This window comes from Nerophis ophidion, linkage group LG11 (genome assembly GCF_033978795.1).
Source record: "Nerophis ophidion isolate RoL-2023_Sa linkage group LG11, RoL_Noph_v1.0, whole genome shotgun sequence".
Taxonomy (NCBI): Eukaryota; Metazoa; Chordata; class Actinopteri; order Syngnathiformes; family Syngnathidae; genus Nerophis; species Nerophis ophidion.
Window position 1 is genome coordinate 43719478 of NC_084621.1, and position 19136 is coordinate 43738613.

Below are 19136 nucleotides of genomic sequence, written 5' to 3' on the forward strand. Positions count from 1 at the left end.
ATATATGGATGGATGGATGGATGGATATATATATAAATTACTCACACACTATCTGACTAAAAGAGTTCGCATTTGCCGCACGCTCGCGATTATGTCACGTTATTGATGGGAAAATGCATTTGTAGACAAATTGATTTGCCTGAGCGGCGAGGAGACCCCAAGATCAACAAGCGGTAGAAAATAGATTAAAAAGAAAAAATAAAAAAAAATAAAAACCTTGAGACTTCCCGCGGGCCGGATTTTGGACGCCGGCGGGCCGTATTTGGCCCTTGGGTCGTAGTTTGGGGACCCCTGGTTTATACCAGTTGTTGTCGTATCGCATTGTATTGTGTTCCGACGATGTCAATATAGTTTTTTGCTGTTAACTTTTACAATAACCATGTCACCATTGTTTGGTTAATATGCAGGTCACAGCATGCAAATGGAGCATCTTTGGCAGTTTTTTTATTTTTTTTTTATTTTTAGAAAGATTTATAGGTGGAAGAGTTTTTCACTATTTAGAAAGCACAACAAGTTCTTGTCCCAGATTTTTAATCTTGGAAAAGATTTCAAAAAAGTGCAGTTCCAATGGAGTAGAGAAACTGCATGTATGGATGAACCAAATGCAGTCAATCACTGACTGAGTGATGGCACTTCCCACGAGCTGAGTGATTGACAGCCTTTGTGAACACCAGACTTTTGATTCCACTCCTTTCTGTCATCATTTTTGAACTGTTTGAATCAAACGCTTGTATGAAGGTCCTTATTAAGTGTTGTCATTAGGTGTAGCTACGGTATAGCAATATGGATTTCAATACTTGGCAGCAATCACCACAATGACGGCACAATTAATTCCAGACTTAACTCATTTGTGCTTAAATAGGAGCAGTATAAATCGAAACAGACGGTAAACGGGAAGAGATCCAACTTAAGTGAGGAAGCATTTAGAGCTAAAACATCAGTGTTATACAAACCCCGTTTCTATTTAAGTTGGGAAATTGTTTTCGATGTAAATCTCATTCTCGTTACCCTGTCTAATGACAATAAAGCTGATTCTGATTCTGAAATATAAACAGAATACAATGATTTGCAAATCATTTTCAACCCATATTCAATTGAATGCACTACAAAGACAAGATATTTGATGTTCAAACTCAGAAACTTTTTTTTTGTTGCAAATAATAATTAACTTACAATTGCATGGCTGCAACACGTGCCAAAGTAGTTGGAAAAGGGCATGTTCACCACTGTGTTACATCACCTTTTCTTTTAACAACACTCAATAAACGTTTGGGAACTGAGGAAACTAATTGTCCTGCGATGAGGTGGCGACTTGTCCAGGGTGTACCCCGACTTCCGCCCAAATGTAGCTGAGATAGGCGCCAGCGCCCCCCGCCACCCCAAAAGGGAATATGCGGTAGAAAATGGAAAGGAAGGAAACTAATTGTTGAAGCTTTGAAAGTGGAATTATTTACCACTCTTGCTTGATGTACAGCTTAAGTTGTTCAACAGTCCGGGGTCTTGTTGTAGTATCTTACGCTTCATAATGGGCCACACATTTTCGATTGGAGACATGTCTGGATTGCTGGCGGGCCAGGAAAGTACCTGCACTCTTTTACTACGAAGCCACGCTGTTGTAACACGTGGCTTGGCATTGTTTTGCTGAAATTAACAGGGGCGTCCATGATAACGTTGCTTGGATGACAACATGTGTTGCTCCAAAACCTGTATGGACCATTCAGTATTAATGGTGCCTTCACAGATGTGTAAGTTACCCAGGCCTTGGGCACTAATTCACCCCCATACCATCACAGATGCTGGCTTTTGAACTTTGCGCCTATACCAATCCAGATGTTAATTTTCCCCTTTGTTCCGGAGGACACCACGTCCACAGTTTCCAAATATAATTTGAAATGTGGACTCATCAGACCACAGAACACTTATCCACTTTGCATCAGTCCATCTTAGATGATCTCGGACCCAGCGAAGCCGGCGGCGTTCCTGGGTGTTGTTGATAAATGGCTTTCGCTCTGCATATTAGAGTTTTAACTTGCACTTACAGATGTAGCAACAAACTGTAGTTACTGACAGTGGTTTTATGAAGTGTTCCTGAGCCCATGTGGTGATATCCTTTACACACTGATGTCGGTTTGTGATGCAGTACCGCCTGAGGCAGGGGTAGGGAACCTATGGCTCTAGAGCCAGATGTGGATCTTTTGATGACTGCACCTGGCTCTCAGATACATCTTAGCTGACATTGCTTAACACGATGAGTAATGAATAACTCCACTGGTAATCACATTGTTAAAAATAACATTCAAAATATAAAACATTCTCATGCATTTTAATTCATCCATCCGGTTGCTACGGCACCTGTTCAGAAAGTTGCATTAATGGTAAGAAGTATTTTATGTAGTGTTGTTTAGCTTCAGAATAAAAATGTTATTAAAAATAATAAGATAATTATTATCCTCTAAAAATGTTGGTCTTACTTAAAAATGCACGCATTTAGTTGTATTCAGTGTTGAAAATATATATTTATCTAGTATATGTGGCTCTCACGGAAATACTTTTAAAAATATTTGGCTTGTATGGGTCTCTCAGCCAAAAAGGTTCCCGACCCCTGGCCTGAGGGATCAAAGGTCCGTAATATCATCGCTTACGTGCAGTGATTTCTCCAGTTTCTCTGAACCTTTTGATGATTTTATGGACCATAGATGGTAAAATCCCTAAATTCCTTGCAATAGCTCGTTGAGAAATGTTGTTTTAAAACTGTTGGACAATTTCTTTACAAATAGGTGACCCTCACCCCTTCCTTGTTTGTGAATTACTTAGCATTTCATGGAAGCTGTTTTTATACCCAATCATGGCACCCACCTGTTCCCAATTAGCCTGCACACCTGTGGGATGTTCCAAATAAGTGTTTGATGATCATTCCTCAACTTAATCAGTATTTATTGCCACCTTTTCCAACTTCTTTGTCACATGTTGCTGGCATTAAATTCTAAAGTTAATGATTATTTGCAAACAAACATTTTTTTATCAGTTTTTTATATGTTGTCTTTGTAGCATATTCAACTGAATATGGGTTGAAAAGGATTTGTTAATGTATTCCGTTTATATTTACATCCAACACAATTTCCCAACTCATATGGCGACGGGGTTTGTAATATGTTTAGTCTTTTCATTGAATAATTAACAGACATTACTTGTAGTAATTAATCTTTGCAAATTACTACTACTATTAATCATCTCTTTGTGTATACTATTGGACCAACCTGCTTCAGGTTGAGGAAAAAACAGACCTTTTCATCACTGTCTGTGATATACAAACAAGATCCACAAAGTGCACATTCAGGGAAATAGTGGTGAGAGAGAAGCAAACATTTGCTTCTCCGTAATGATTCTGCTCCACTCTTGCTCTGCCATCTCTTCCCGTCAGTCATCTGGAGTGACAAGCGGACACGTGCCACCCTATTTCTCAGACATGGCAGGCTGAGCCTCCAACGTTTACACAGTCATTTGGCTCTGCAGGGTTCTCTACTCACTGAGCTATTGTTAATCACAGAGTTGGGTGAGAGGGTTACTCCCACACTGATTCATTGGCAGCTCCACTCAGCATGCTGAGATGTTACTAGTCAAAATGTGGAGGGTTGAAGCTTACTCTCTGGCTTTCCTTTCACACATTCACTCCCACGCTGTATTTATACATAGCCTATCACAGCCCATATGATGCTGCACATTACGGATGACCCGATCAATATTTTTGGCCTCCACAGTCGCAGTCTCACTTTGTACGAAAAGATTTGGCGTGTGCCGAAAGGTTACACGCATGCAAAGTGAGGTTTTTTGCCCAAAGCTAGATGCAGAATCCGAGCTCGATCCCAATTTTTGGCCTCAGATTTGATCTGATTTTGGGTCCTGATCTGATTCTTTGACAATAGATTATGAAACTGGAATTGTTTCATGGCAAGTAACTAAAGTAAAAATGTTTGCACATGTTTGTAAAGCTTCTCTTTTTAAATGTATAATTTGATAGAATTCTTGTAAATCAGATTATGTATTAAATGTGTGGTATTAAATGCTATGTTCAAAGAAAATAAAGTGGCTAGTGCACAGTAATTAACAATAATATCAGAGTTTATCAATCAAAGTTTATTCATATAACCTATATTTACAAATACCTCAAAGAGCTGTACAAACAACAATACCAAACCTAAAACCAGTGAAGTTGGCACGTTATGTAAATCGTAAATAAAAACAGAATTCACTGAACTGCAAATTCTTTTCAACTTATATTCAATTGAATAGACTGCAAAGACAAGTTATTTAATGTTTGAACTGAGAACGTTACTTGCAAAAAAATCATTAACTTAGAATTTAATAGCAGCAACACATTGCAAAAAGGTTGGTACATGGGCATTTTTACCACTGTGTTACATGGCCTTTCCTTTTAACATTACTCAGTAAAGTTTTGGGAACTAAGGAGACCATTTTTTGAAGCTTTTCAAGTGGATTTATTTCCCATTCTTGCTTGATGTACAGCTTAAGTTGTTCAACAGTACGGGGTCTCCATTGTCGTATTTTACGCTTCATAATGCGACAATGAGAGACAGGTCTAGACTACAGACAGGCCAGTCTAGTACCTGCACTCTTTTACTATGACGCCACGCTGTTGTAACACGTGCAGAATGTGGCTTGGCATGGTCTTGCTGAAATAAGCAAGGGCGTCCAGGAAAAAGTCGTTTCTTGGATGGCAACGTACGTTTCTCCAAAACCTACATGTCAGCATTAATGGTGGCTTCACAGATGCACAAGCGATTGCTTGTGCACGTCAGCTTTCCGAGCGATCTTATTTTGTGAGCGCAGGCAGCATGAAGCAGGGCTTTTATTGTGAAGATAGGAAACGTGCAGTCAGCCTTTACAATTTTGATGGAAGGTACGGCGCGAGAGTCTGTTGAAATAAAAAGTGTTTCTCGCCTTCCTCTCGGTCATTTTTTCTTGATAATGATCTCGCAGCAGCCAGCGTCATCTCACAAGACCTTCGGGTGCTGTCACGTTAAATTTCTTCCCCCCTACAAAAACCTCCCCCCGGAAGAAATTTGGCGTGACAGCCCCTCTAATGCCTGAAGAACCCCAATGAGGGCGTGACAATACCAAGTTATATGACTCTTAAGGGTTACAGCTGCAAAATTAGCGAAGCAAAAATAGCGAAGCAAAAATAGCTTGAAAGGTTAGCATGCTGGAATGCTAAAATTTTTTCTTCACATTTATTTTTCACCAATGACAATCAGCCAATTATAATGCTTTTAAAACAGGCAGCTATCTGGGCTGCTTCAAGGTCCTTCCACCCTCATTGGGGTCCTTCAGACATTAGAGGGGCTGTCACGGCAAATTTCTTCCGGAGGGAAGGTTTTTGTAGGGGGGAAGAAATTTGGCGTGACGTCTTGGTGAAGATTGATGATCGCTAATTTTTAGGTCTATTTTTTAAAAGCCTGGCTGGCGATCGACTGACACACGGGGGCGGTATAGCTTGGTTGGTAGAGCGGCCGTGCCAGCAACTTGAGGGTTGCTGGTTCGATCCTCGCTTGCACCATCCTAGTCACTGCCATTGTGTCCTTGGGCAAGACACTTTACCCACCTGCTCCCAGTGCCACCCACACTGGTTTTAAATGTAACTTAGATATTGGGTTTCACAGTGTAAAGCGCTTTGAGTCACTTGAAAAAAGCGCTATATAAATATAATTCACTTCACTTCACTTCACACCCTCCGCGGTCGACCGGTAGCTCGCGATCGACGTAATGGGCAACCCTGCAGTAATGTTACCCACCTCTTCCCAATTTAACCTGTTCACTTGTGGGATGTTCCGAATAAGTGTTTGATGAGCATTCCTCAACTTTCTCAGAGTTTTTTGCCACGTGTGCCATCTTTTTTGAAACATTTTGCAGGCATCAAATTCCAAATGAGCTAATATTTGCAATAAAAAAACAAAGTTTACCAGTTTGAACGTTAAGTATCTTGTCTTTGCCGTCTATTTGATTAAATATCGATGGCAAAGGATTTGCAAATCATTATATTCTGTTTTTATTTACGATTTGGGTTGTGTACATCTTTGGCTCTGATCCCACATCAGGGCAAGAAACAACTCTACCCAATGTGCACAATGAGAACCACCCCAGCCCGGCCCCTCGGGTGGCCGATGCAATGTATGGCAAGTGGATACAGTTAATAATGTGAGAGTCCAGTCCATAGGAATGCCAGCAGGGGATCCTCTTGTATGTTGACAAGTCAGCAGTGCACAGACGTCACCAATTGATGCACAGAGGAGTAGTCCATTCTGGGTCCCACCTTGGAACAGCTAGCGCCCTCTACGTGGAAACTGATCCGTAGCCACCTGATAACTTCTCCACGCAGGAGTGGCGGGCAGAGCAGAGAAGAGAGAAGACGGATAAACCGATCTAAAAAAGGGTGTATTTAAAGGCTAGAGTATATAAATTAGTTTTAAGATGGAACTTAAATGCTTCTACTGAGGTAGCATATCTAACTGTTACCGGGAGGGCATTCCAGAATACTGGAGCCCAAATATAAAACATTCTATCACCCGCTCTTGGGCTCTGGGAATCACTAATGACTCAGAAACTATTGGCTCCCATTTAAATCATTTGCGGTTTGCCCTCAAAGCCCTCCTCTTTCCAGGAGTTTGTAAACAATAACAACAACAACAAAGATATTGTAATAACAAGAACAGAAAAATGAAAAATATGGATTTAATCACTTTAGTATTGTTTATATACTGATACTATGCAAAGTATTCTCGGTATTGACGTCTAGAAGTTTTGGCGGTTAGCTTCTTGTGTCGTCCTACTCGGTGTGTGTAGCATGATAAAAAAATAATTTTTCTTTATTCCTCCAGTGATAATGTTACATGGAAGAAACTTTTCCGCCATGGTGGTGAGGATTAATGTCTTAGAAGCAGCTTTGCACTGTGGATAGTTGAAGCGTAATGCAATACACTGTAATTACAGTCCAGTGGATACACATTTCTGCCAAAAATGTGCACATTTGGAACAACAACAACATTTATCACTTATTAATCATGATTCATGTTTTTTTCTCGGAAAATATTACCAAAGGTTAATGGGTTTTCACAAATGAACAGTCATTTAAAAAACAACCATTATGTGTCACTGGCATCAAATTAAAAATTAATCCAGGGTGAAATTAAAATATTTGATGTTCATGTACAGTAAACATTATATTTTGAGGAAAATGAATCCAACACTGAACAAACTATTTTGTCCCTCAAACTGAAAATGATTGTGTTTGAGCCCTGTTAAGAATGTGTTCTTTGTGGCGGGCTGAGGTATGTGAGTGGCTGAAAGGTAATGGAGTCTTTTGATGACATCGCCTTTTCTCTTGCTGTATGCCTCCGCAGATAAGGCACCACATTTCTCCAGGCTTGGAGAAGAGGAGGTCAACGCCGGACAAAATGCCACTTTCCAATGTGTTGCTGCTGGAAAGGCAGCTGAGGCGGAGAAATTCCTACTCGAGGTCAGTGATTTACTTGGGGAGATCATAACAATGACTGTACCTGTTAGACTTCTAGTCCTGTAATAAGACCTTCACATTTGCATGAAATGTAGAAGCGAAACAACGTGTGGGCATGTCCAGGGAGGTTCAGATCAGGGTTTTATGCTGCCAATCATCAATTAGTGAGAAAAGCCGATACCATTCACATGTATTAACTGTTACTGTATATTGTTCAATGTATACATGGTGAGTGCTATCGACCAGTGGTCCCCCACCTTTTTGTATCCGCGGACCGGTGGGGTGGGTGGGGGGTTGTCCTTTTTTTTTCTTTTTTTTTTTTTTTTTCTTTGTCATGAAAAAGGGATGTTTTTGTCATGAAAAAAGGAGGTTTTTGTGGTTGGTGCACTCATTGTAAGTGTATATTGTGTTTTTTATGTTGATTTAATAAAACATGTTTTTTTTATTTTATTTATTTATTTTTTATTTTTTTATTTTTAATAAAAAATTATTCTGCGGCCCCTTTACCAATCGGGCCGCGGCCCGGTGGTTGGGAACCACTGCTATAGACAGTTGAACAACATCAACGCAATGTTTAAACAAGCGGTAGTTCCTTATTTTCTTTTATTGTATGCAATTGTTTGAGCAAAGCAACGTCAGTAATATACAAAAACTAAACCAAAAAATATCTATTACTTATTTAAATCTTTTGATTCTAGCCCTCAAAAATCTGCCCGTGTCCAGGGAATTATTCTGAGAAATAGTAAACATATCAAAAACAACCCAATAATATTTTGAGACCTAATCACTCTCGTTTTCATTCATTTTAATGAACATTAAACAAGATCCCGAGCCCGGGATTGAACCCTGACTACTCAGGACCTTCGTATTGTGAGGCAGACGCACTAACCCCTCTTCCACCATGAAGCCCATAGTTAGTTATTTTAATATAAAACAAAACATGAAGTGTCTTTATTCAGGGAAAAGGCTCATTTGCATTATGGCGCCATTTATCTATGGCATTTCTTATCATTGTGTGTTGAGGTTTGCACAAAACCAAAGTATTGACACTTGAGACCTAAATCACTGAATGTTTTGCAGCCCGTTTTTACATCCATTTTGCAGCTTTTGCCATAGTGAGACCTTCTCAACTTTAGAAAATGCATAATGTATTTTGTGTCTGCGGAAGGATTTGCAAAGGGCTGACTAAGTTACAGGTTTTAGAGCGAGTCTGGTCTGCGAGCAATAGGAGTTGCATAAGAAAGACAAAGGCATTTATAAGTAAGTGGAGTCGAAAGAAAAGGACACATTACAGTAAGTGGCATTATGGGAGTCGCAAGGAGATTCAAATAAATGTCAGAGCCCCACTGATGCATTACAATAGCTTCTACTTTTTTGATTTGAAAATGTACTTAGTGTGGAAATCTGTGAAGATAAAATGAACCATTTACACCACACCATTTTCAACAGACGCGGAAAATGCAGTTTATAGCCTGAAAACGCAAACATCTCAGTACGGGAAGACTTTGAACAACAACAGCTTTTATGATTCTTATGATATTTGTCCTCATTATAGTTGTTTATCAAAGTGTAAGATATCATTTTTAGGATGGACTACTTTTGATTTTTTTTTTCACTTCCGAATTTCCATTTTTAGTCAAGCATGTTTTCGCACAACCAATAGGGGACAACTAATATACTTGGGGCCGGTTCCAATATTCACCCTACTCACTACCGCTAGCCCTCTGCCACTACCACCACACCCTGAAAATTAAGCAACAAGATAGATAGATAGATAGATAGATAGATAGATAGTACTTTATTGATTCCTTCAGGAGAGTTCCTTCAGGAAAATTAAAATTCCAGCAGCAGTGTACAGAGTTGAGATCAATTAAAAAATAAATAAATACAAATAAAAAAGTAAGACGTAAATAATGGGGGTTTAAAAGGAAACAAAATAGAGAAATATTACAAAAAGAATAAAAACAATGGGAATAACAATGGATGGATCGATGGAATAACAATATAACAGTAAAATAAGAATATAACAAGACAAAGTAGGCAGTAGTGACCATGTTATGAAAACGTATTGCACTGTTAATGTTTTGCATCCCCTGTCATCCTAGTACCCCCCCGTCCCCAAGAGGTGGTGCTTGTTATCTACCCTCGCAATTGGGACATCATTTATGCCCAACCATAACAACAATGGAGTTAACGCTGGAGATCGTTTTTGTTTTTTTTGTTATCGATTATCAAACTTCGGTTGGTGAAAAAACAAAAAACTTCATGGAGAAGAAGTCACCCAATAAATACTTTTTGAAGGTATTTTAATGTAAATATTTTCCTCAGTTTGTTGCCTCACATTAGCAAGTGTGGCTTAAATTATCATTTGTCCCAGCCTCCATTAAGCTGACCAACAATGTGCAATAAATGATAAATAATGATAAATGGGTTGTACTTGTATAGCACTTTTCTACCTTCAAGGTACTCAAAGCGCTTTGACACTACTTCCACATTTACCCATTCACACACACATTCACACACTGATGAAAGGAACTGCCATGCAAGGCGCTAACCAGCACCCATCAGGAGCAAGGGTGAAGTGTCTTGCTCAAGGACACAACGGATGTGACGAGGTTGGTAATAGGTGGGGATTGAACCAGGGACCCTCGGGTTGCGCACGGCCACTCTCCCCACTGCGCCACGCCGCATAGGTTAGCACGTTTTTTTTAGCACATAGCACTTTAAAACATAGCACTTTAGAACCGAACACTTTAGCACACAGCACTTTATCCATGAGCTCTAGTGCAATGCACACTGGTACTTTATCTTTATCTCCATACTGTAGATTTTATGCCTACATCAAAGTGCCACCCATGTCTATCAAGCTCCATGTTCTGATGTTTAGATGTTTAAATGTTAGTTGTCTGGTTGTGGTTGTGTCTGTGCTTGTGTTTTTGTTCTGTTGTTTTTGTGTATGTTAAGAAAACAATGATGCACTGTGTCCAAGACAAATTTCCCCGCGGGGACAATAAAGTTCAACCTTGAACCTTGAATCTTGGCTTGATTGCTAACGTTAAAAACTAACGTGTAATATGTTTTATAACTTGTGCAGAATTTAACAACACCCGGAAATGTATTAAACCTCGTAGATCCCGGATGTGTTATCTAACATCAAACCTTTTGAAAAGACGCCTTGTAGGAGGAATCACAGTCACGGTGTGGATCAAGACAACGTTGGCTTAAAAACGTTCGTAACGGTTGGTACAAAGTAACATAGATAATCTTAATTGCTGCTTTTTAATCACGCTACTTTGAAATATCCGACAAATGTGCAGGAAATATGAGCGATAACTAGTAACGTTAACAGGACATTGTACTGTTACCTCGTCGACTCTCATCGTAAGCAACAATTGTTGTGGTCCCATATTGCATTATCTTATGTTAAACCGGGGATTGGCAACCCTCAGCTGTGGAGCCACATGCGGCTCTTTAGCGCTGCCCCAGTGGCTCTCTGGAGCTTTTTCAAAAATATATGAAAAATGGAAAAAGACGAGGGGAAAAAAACATAATTTTTTGTTTTAATATGGTTACTGTAGGAGGACAAACATGACACAAACCTTCCTTAATTGTTACAAAGCACACTGTTTATATTAAACATGCTTCACTGATTCGAGTATTTGGCGAGCGCCGTTTTGTCCTACTAATTTTGGCGTTTCTTGAGCTCACCGTAGTTTGTTTACATGTAGGGGTGTAACTGTACGTGTATTTGTATTGAACTGTTTCCGCACGGGGGTTTCGGTTCGGTACAGGGGTGTACCGAACGAGTTTCTAAGCTAAAGTCTTAACAAGCTGCTTTGCTTCTTCTGCCTCTGTGTCCGCACCCAGCATTGTCCCAGTCACACAACCATCTGATTGGTTACATACAAAGCCAATCAGCAGTGCGTATTCAAAGCGCATGTAGTCATTGCTTCAGCGTCAAGCAGAATAGTGTTTAGCAGGTGAGCATAAGACAGCGTACTCTCCCCAAATTATAAAAAAAACACCTCCCAGTCCACTACTACTAACATCACTATGAGCCCGTTGACCTTCTAGAAACTTAAACTGCAGCTCAGCTCGCTCTATGAATGGCTTTCCCGCCTTAGCAACATACTTGCCAACCCTCATAATTTTTTCGGGAGATTTCAGTGCACCTCCCGCCAATTTACCGGTGCAACCATTCTCCCGAATTTGTCCCAATTTTCACCCGGCCGATATTATTAAAGGGCTGCCGTGACTGTACTGCCTTTAACGTCCTCTACAACAGTGGTTCTCAACCTTTTTTCACTGTGAACTGTGAACATTTTTTTAATTCAAGTACTCCTTAATCAGAACAAAGCATTTTTGGTTGAAAAAAAGAGATACAGAAGTAAAATACAGCACTATGTCATCAGTTTCTGATTAATTAAATTGTATAACAGTGCAAAATATTGCGCTTTTTTAGTAGTCTTTCTTGGACTATTTGGAAATAAAGATATAAAAATAACTAAAAACATATTGAAAATAAACAAGTAATTCAATTATAAATAAACATTTCTACACATATAAGTCATCATCAATTTAAAGTGCCCTCTTTGGGGATTGTAATAGAGATCCATCTGGATTCATGAACTTCATTCTTAACATTTCTTCACAAAAAAATAAATCTTTAACATCAATATTTATGGAACATGTCCACAAATAATCTGACTGTCAACACTTAATATTGCATTGTTACATTTCTTTTCACAGTTTATGAACTTACATTCATATTTTGTTGATGTACTATTAAATAAATCTGTTTGTAAAGGATTTTTGAATTGTTGCTATTTTTAGAATTTTAAAAAAAAATCTCACGTACCCCTTGGCATACCTTCAAGTACCCCCAGGGGTACGCGTACCCCCATTTGAGAACCACTGGCTAAGTGGTTAGAGTGTCCGCCCTGAGATCGGTAGGTTGTGAGTTCAAACCGAGTCATACCAAATAATATAAAAATGGGAACCATTACCTCCCTTCATGGCACTCAGTATCAAGGGTTGGAATTGGGGGGTAATTCACCAAAATGATTCCTAGGCGTGGCCACCGCTGCTGCTCACTGCTCTCCTCAACTCCCAGGGGATAAAGGTGATGGGTCAAATGCATAGGATAATCTCACCACACCTAGTGTGTGTGACAATCATTGGTACTTTAACTTTAACCATCTCGACTTTTCGATTATATTTTTTGTGCAACTTTTAAAACCTTAAAAGGGAAAAACCTTCCTGTATTTTCAACAGAGAAGTGTCATAAACAAATACTTTGCCTTCACTGACCGTGTCCTTTCCTGTCTTTCAGAGACACAATGGGGAAATTTTAACATCAGCGTCGGTCAAACACCTCAGTCACCGGCGCTTTGTGGTATTGTTCCAGCTCGACAGCGTTCAGAGGTCGGATCAAGACCTTTACCGTTGTGTCACGCAGTCTCCCAGGGGATCAGGGGTCTCCAACTTTGCTGAACTCATTGTCAAAGGTAAAGTTTGTGTCCTGTATTTTTTTCCACACTGTCCTCTCATCTTCTAGCCTTAAGCAAATGCTACCAAGTAAGACCAGATATTTTAGGCGGCTCTTACTTGTAACACAGACTGTTGCCTGCAACTTAAGTATAACTATTAGCCAAGAGATACCTCTTATCTCAAAACACTCTAAAATTGGGGCACTCTTAAAGCTGAAGTACCACTGTTTTCTTGAATACGTCCAGTTCCTTTTTTGCTGTGCGAAAAAAGAAATACTAAAAAAAACCCTCGGCTGGGGAATTATTGGACACAAAACACCTTAATCACTAAAGCGTGCAGCTTTGGACTCACATGGAAGCTCTCTGGATAGAGAATCCAATCTTCCTGACATGTGTTTCGGAGCTGGAATCAAAGAGGCTGCCATCGCCAGCTTCTCATCCCCCTGTCAAAAAGCTGCTCACTTGCCCTGGTCTCCTGCAGCCCTGTCATATCATGTACCGCAGATGGTGACCTCACTTCCATTACTCACTCCAACCCCACAGCCTGACACCACTTTGACAGCATAGTAATGACATGACTGCGAGGTGGTTTGCTGGCAAAACAAATCAGGCTTCGGCAGAAGGACAATGAGAAGTGGAAATAAGGATGCGACACATTGTAACTTCCTCCTGCGCTGACCTTTTAGCTTTATATTTTCGAGCAAACAAGTAGAGGATGACATACGAGATGAGTTCTCCTTTGTGTGTGGTGACAGTAGTTTATCATTCAGACGTAGACCGTACCTCACAAGTGGGACACCTGTGAGGTACACATCTCTCCAAGGGACAATACTATAGAATTTAAACCTAGATAAACTAAATTGAGAGTGTAAAGCTTGTGAACTTTAACTATTCCCTGAAAATTACCCCTTGGGAAGACACATACACACACAAAAGTATCATAAATTTGTACCAATGAGTACAGGTATCAATTCCTAGTTACCAGGGATTGTTACCATATCGGTTTTAAATGTAAAAGGTACCCATCCCTAATTGGGACACCCTTATCATTTTTACATGTAAGTCAAGTTTGCAATTTATTCAAAGATAGGTGGATAAATAAATGTTACTGTCTGTCCCAACAGAGACCAAAATTGTCCTATGACCGGCTACATCAGGGGTCACCAAACTACGGCCCATGGGAAGTCCCAAGTTAGAAAAAAAAATATATATAATATTATAATTATTTTTTTAATCCGTCATTTGTTATCTATTTTATATCCCTTGTTACTCTCTGTGTCTCCTAGCTGCTCAGGCAAAATTATATTGTCTAAAAATGCATTTTTCCATCGATAACGTCACATCATCGCTGTATATATATATATATATATATATATATATATATATATATATATATATATATATATATATACACATATGTATATATATATATGTATATATATATATATATATATATATATATATATACAAACCCTGTTTCCATATTAGTTGGGAAATTGTGTTAGATGTAAATATAAACGGAATACAATGATTTGCAAATCCTTTTCAACCCATATTCAGTTGAATGCACTACAAAGACAAGATATTTGATGTTCAAACTCATTAACTTTGTTTTTTTTGCAAATAATAATTAACTTAGCATTTCATGGCTGCAACACGTGCCAAAGAAGTTGGGAAAGGGCATGTTCACCACTGTGTTACATCACCTTTTCTTTTAACAACACTCAATAAACGTTCGGAAACTAAGAAAACTCATTGTTGAAGCTTTGAACGTGAATTTTTTTCCCATTCTTGTTTTATGTAGAGCTTTACTTGTTCTACAGTCCGGGGTCTCCACTGTTTTATTTTACGCTTCATAATGCGCCACACCCTTTCAATGGGAGACAGGTCTGGACTGCAAGCGGGCCAGGAAAGTACCCGCACTCTTTTTTTACGAAGCCACGTTGTTGGAACACCTAGCTTGGCATTGTCTTGCTGAAATAAGCAGGAGCGTCCATGATAACGTTACTTGGATGACAACACATGTTGCTCCAAAACCTGTATGGACCATTCAGCATTAATGGTGCCTTCACAGATGTGTAAGTTACCCATGCCTTGGGCACTAATACACCCCCATACCATCACAGATGCTGGCTTTTGAGCTTCGCGCCTATGACAATCCGGATGGGTATTTTCCTCTTTGTTCCGGAGGAGACCACGTCCACAGTTTCCAAATATAATTTGAAATGTGGACTTGTCAGACCATAGAACACCTTTCCACTTTGCATCAATCCATCTTAGATTAGCTCAGCCCAGCAAAGCCAGCAGCGTTCCATGGTATTGTTGATAAATGGGTTTTGCTTTGAATAGCAGAGTTTTAACTTGCACTTACAGATGTAGCAACCAACTGTAGTTACTGACAGTGGTTTTATGAAGTGTTCCTGAGCCCATGTGGTGATATCATTTACACACTGATGTCGGTTTTTGATGCAATACCGCCTAAGGGATCAACCGTCCGTAATATCATCGCTTACGTGCAGTGATTTCTCCAGAATCTCTGAACCTTTTGATGATTTTACGGACCGTAGATGGTAAAATCCCTAAATTCCTTGCAATAGCTCGTTGAGAAATGTTGTTCTAAAACTGTTCGACAATTTGCTTACAAATTGGTGTACCTCGCCCCATCCTTGTTTGTGAATTACTTAGCATTTCATGGAAGCTTCTTTTATTCCCAATCATGGCACCCACCTGTTACAAATTGGCCTGCACACCTGTGGGATGTTCCAAATAAGTGTTCGATGAGAATTCCTCAACTTTATCGGTATCTATTGCCACCTTTCCCAACTTCTTTGTCAAGTGTTGCTGGCATCAAATTCTAAAGTTAATGATTATTTGCAAAAAAAAAAGGTTTATCAGTTTGAACATCAAATATGTTGTCTTTGTTGCATATTCAACTGAATATGGGTTGAAAATGATTTGCAAATCATTCCGTTTATATTGACATCTAAAACAGTTTCCCAACTCATATGGAAACTGGGTTTATATATATATATATATCTATATATATATATATATATATATATATATATATATATATATATATATATATATATATATATAGATATATATATATATATATATGTATACCCAATGCGACCTCCGAGTCAAAATAATTGGGGACCCCTGGGCTACACAATAAACACAACTTACAATAAATACAAAAAGTGCAGTACCTTAAAAGAGGACTGTTAAAAACAAACACCCTCTAAAAGGGGCTGTCTGTTTGATTTTGTTCAGAATTAGAGGGAGTGAAGGATTTTTGGGAGATTTTGTTCCGTGTAGGTGGGATTTTGCAGCATCTGCCTAATGAAACTAAAACTAAACAAGGAAACAAAGCAACAAACTAAGGGCAAAACATTGTAAGTAACGTTAATAAATTACTTATTATTCCAGCAACAGTATATAATACATATTAATAAAAACACTTTTTGAATTAAGGAATTGAGGAATAATTAACTGTACAGTACCTCATTTTAAACTGGCTCATGTCACAGATTGCTTGAGTTCTTTACTCAGCCTGTGCCATAATCGTTTAAAGTAAAGTCAAAAAACTTTGATACAGCCACTTAATCAGAATTGGGAACTTTGATCTGCAGTGTAAATGCAGCATTTTTTTAAATTTAAACTACTCCTGCCTCTGTATGAAATATGACATTTTCATTGTGGTGGGCAGTCATTAGTGACCCAAGGCTACAGAGCTGTCTGAGTAGCAATCCTGTTACAAGAAGTTCCCCACAAGACAGGGGCGCCTCTGCTGGAATGACAGATTAGTCACAGCCACATATCCAACTCTGATATTTTCCTGTGCTTTGTCCTCATGTCTTTGGCGTTCCCATCTCTTCCTCACACCGTTGCCCATGTAATTGTTCAGCAGCTTAGATGTGCCAGTAAATGACCGTTGGGCTTGAAATAATCCCCTGTGTGCTATCACAACTGACAGTATAAAGAGAGTTTCTTATTTCAGTGTGAAACAGATGAACAGCGCCTAACTTTTCTGTGGCAAAGGTCGTTGCTTTTGTGTTCACACCTGTTTTTTTCCCCATTGTGTATTCTAAGTGTATGCAAGGCTCTAAATGTCTTGTTAATGGGTATGACTAATCAGCTATTTGAACGCAGTTTGACCTGCTCACATCATGGGATCCATTCCATCCTCTCCGGGCTTCTCCAAATGAGGACTCTGTTTTCATGCAACTGATGAGGTAAATCGAACCCAACTGATTTTTTTTCTTTTCCCCTGACAGTACCCCCATCCCCTATCGCGCCACCTCAGCTGCTACGTGCCGGCTCCACGTACCTGATCATCCAGCTCAACACCAATTCTATCCTGGGAGATGGACCCATTATTAGGAAGGAGATTGAGTACCGTGCCAGCCAGTCTCCATGGTCAGAGGTGCATGGAGTCAACATGGTCACCTATAAGCTGTGGCACCTAGATCCGGACACAGAGTACCACATCAGTGTGCTGTTGACCCGACCCGGAGAGGGAGGCACAGGCCCCCCTGGACCTCCACTAGTGAGCAGGACCAAGTGTGCAGGTGAATTCATATAGCGTTTTATAATTTGAAGCCACGCTGCCGTGATCGCTAAATGAAAGTTCAGGTGTGTGTGTAACAATGACAATCACAGTCGTTTATAACGCCAAGCAGTTCACTTTAACGCCTGACTACAAACATGAAATTGCTTCTGTTCCTGACAGCTGCTGCTGACTCGCGAAGTGTTGCCGATAAAAACAAACCTCCCACCACAGCCTTTCGTCCATTCGTTATTGACTTTTAAGCTCACTTACACCGCTTCAATAGCAGGAGAGTGAAACTGGATTTGAATTGTGCTTGTATGCCGTGTAGATACATTTAACTGTAAACTGACCTCCACTTAAAGGCATACTGAATACCGAAACCCACTACTACCGACCACGCAGTCTGATAGTTTATATATCAATGATGAAATATTAACATTGCAACACATGCCAATACGGCCTTTTTAGTTTTACTAAATTGCAATTTTAAATTTCCCGCGGAGTTTCTTGTTGAGAACGTCGCGGAATGATGACGTGTGCGCGTGATGTCACGGACTGTCAGGAAATATTAGCGCAGCACCACTTGCGGCTAAAAGTAGTCTCTTTTCATCGCGCAATTAAACAGTATTCTGGACATCTGTGTTGCTGAATCTTTTGCAATTTGTTCAATTAATGATGGAGAAGTCAAAGTAGAAAGATGACGTTGGGAAGCTTTAGCCTTTAGCCGCATATGTGGGCAACCCCACATATCAATCAATCAATCAATGTTTACTTATATAGCCCTAAATCACTAGTGTCTCAAAGGGCTGCACAAACCACCACGACATCCTCGGTAGGAAAACTCACACCCAGTGGGACATTGGTGACAATAATGACCCAGTGGGACGTCGGTGACAATGATGACTATGAGAACCTTAGAGAGGAGGAAAGCAATGGATGTCGAGCGGATCTAACATGATACTGAAAGTTCAATCCACAATGGATACAACACAGTCGCGAGAGTCCAGTCCAAAGAGGATCCAAGACACAGCAGCGAGAGTCCCGTTCACAGCGGAGCCAGCAGGAAACCATCCCAAGCGTAGGCGGACCAGCAGCGCAGAGATGTCCCCAGCCGATACACAGGCGAGCAGTACATGGCCACCGGATCGGACCGGACCCCCTCCACACGGGAGAGTGGGACATAGAAGAAAAAGAAAAGAAACGGCAGATCAACTGGTCTAAAAAGGGAGTCTATTTAAAGGCTAGAGTATACAAATGAGTTTTAAGGTGAGACTTAAATGCTTCTACTGAGGTGGCATCGCGAACTGTTACCGGGAGGGCATTCCAGAGTACTGGAGCCCGAACGGAAAATGCTCTATAGCCCGCAGACTTTTTTTGGGCTTTGGGAATCACTAATAAGCCGGAGTCCTTTGAACGCAGATTTCTTGCCGGGACATATGGTACAATACAATCGGCAAGATAAGATGGAGCTAGACCGTGTAGTATTTTATACGTAAGTAGTAAAACCTTAAAGTCACATCTTAAGTGCACAGGAAGCCAGTGCAGGTGAGCCAGTACAGGCGTA

General features: G+C 39.9%; 1 protein-coding gene across 4 annotated transcripts in view; it reads left to right on the forward strand.

Moving 5' to 3' along the window:
* LOC133562154 (receptor-type tyrosine-protein phosphatase U) overlaps window positions 1-19136 on the forward strand; it is a 565556-nt gene that overhangs the window by 328041 nt on the left and 218379 nt on the right. For all 4 annotated transcript variants that reach the window (XM_061916074.1, XM_061916075.1, XM_061916076.1 and 1 more), the window contains exons 5-7: window positions 7416-7531; window positions 12861-13035; window positions 17298-17591. In XM_061916074.1, the coding sequence (XP_061772058.1) occupies window positions 7416-7531; window positions 12861-13035; window positions 17298-17591 (585 nt within the window). The remainder of the gene's footprint in view (window positions 1-7415; window positions 7532-12860; window positions 13036-17297; window positions 17592-19136) is intronic.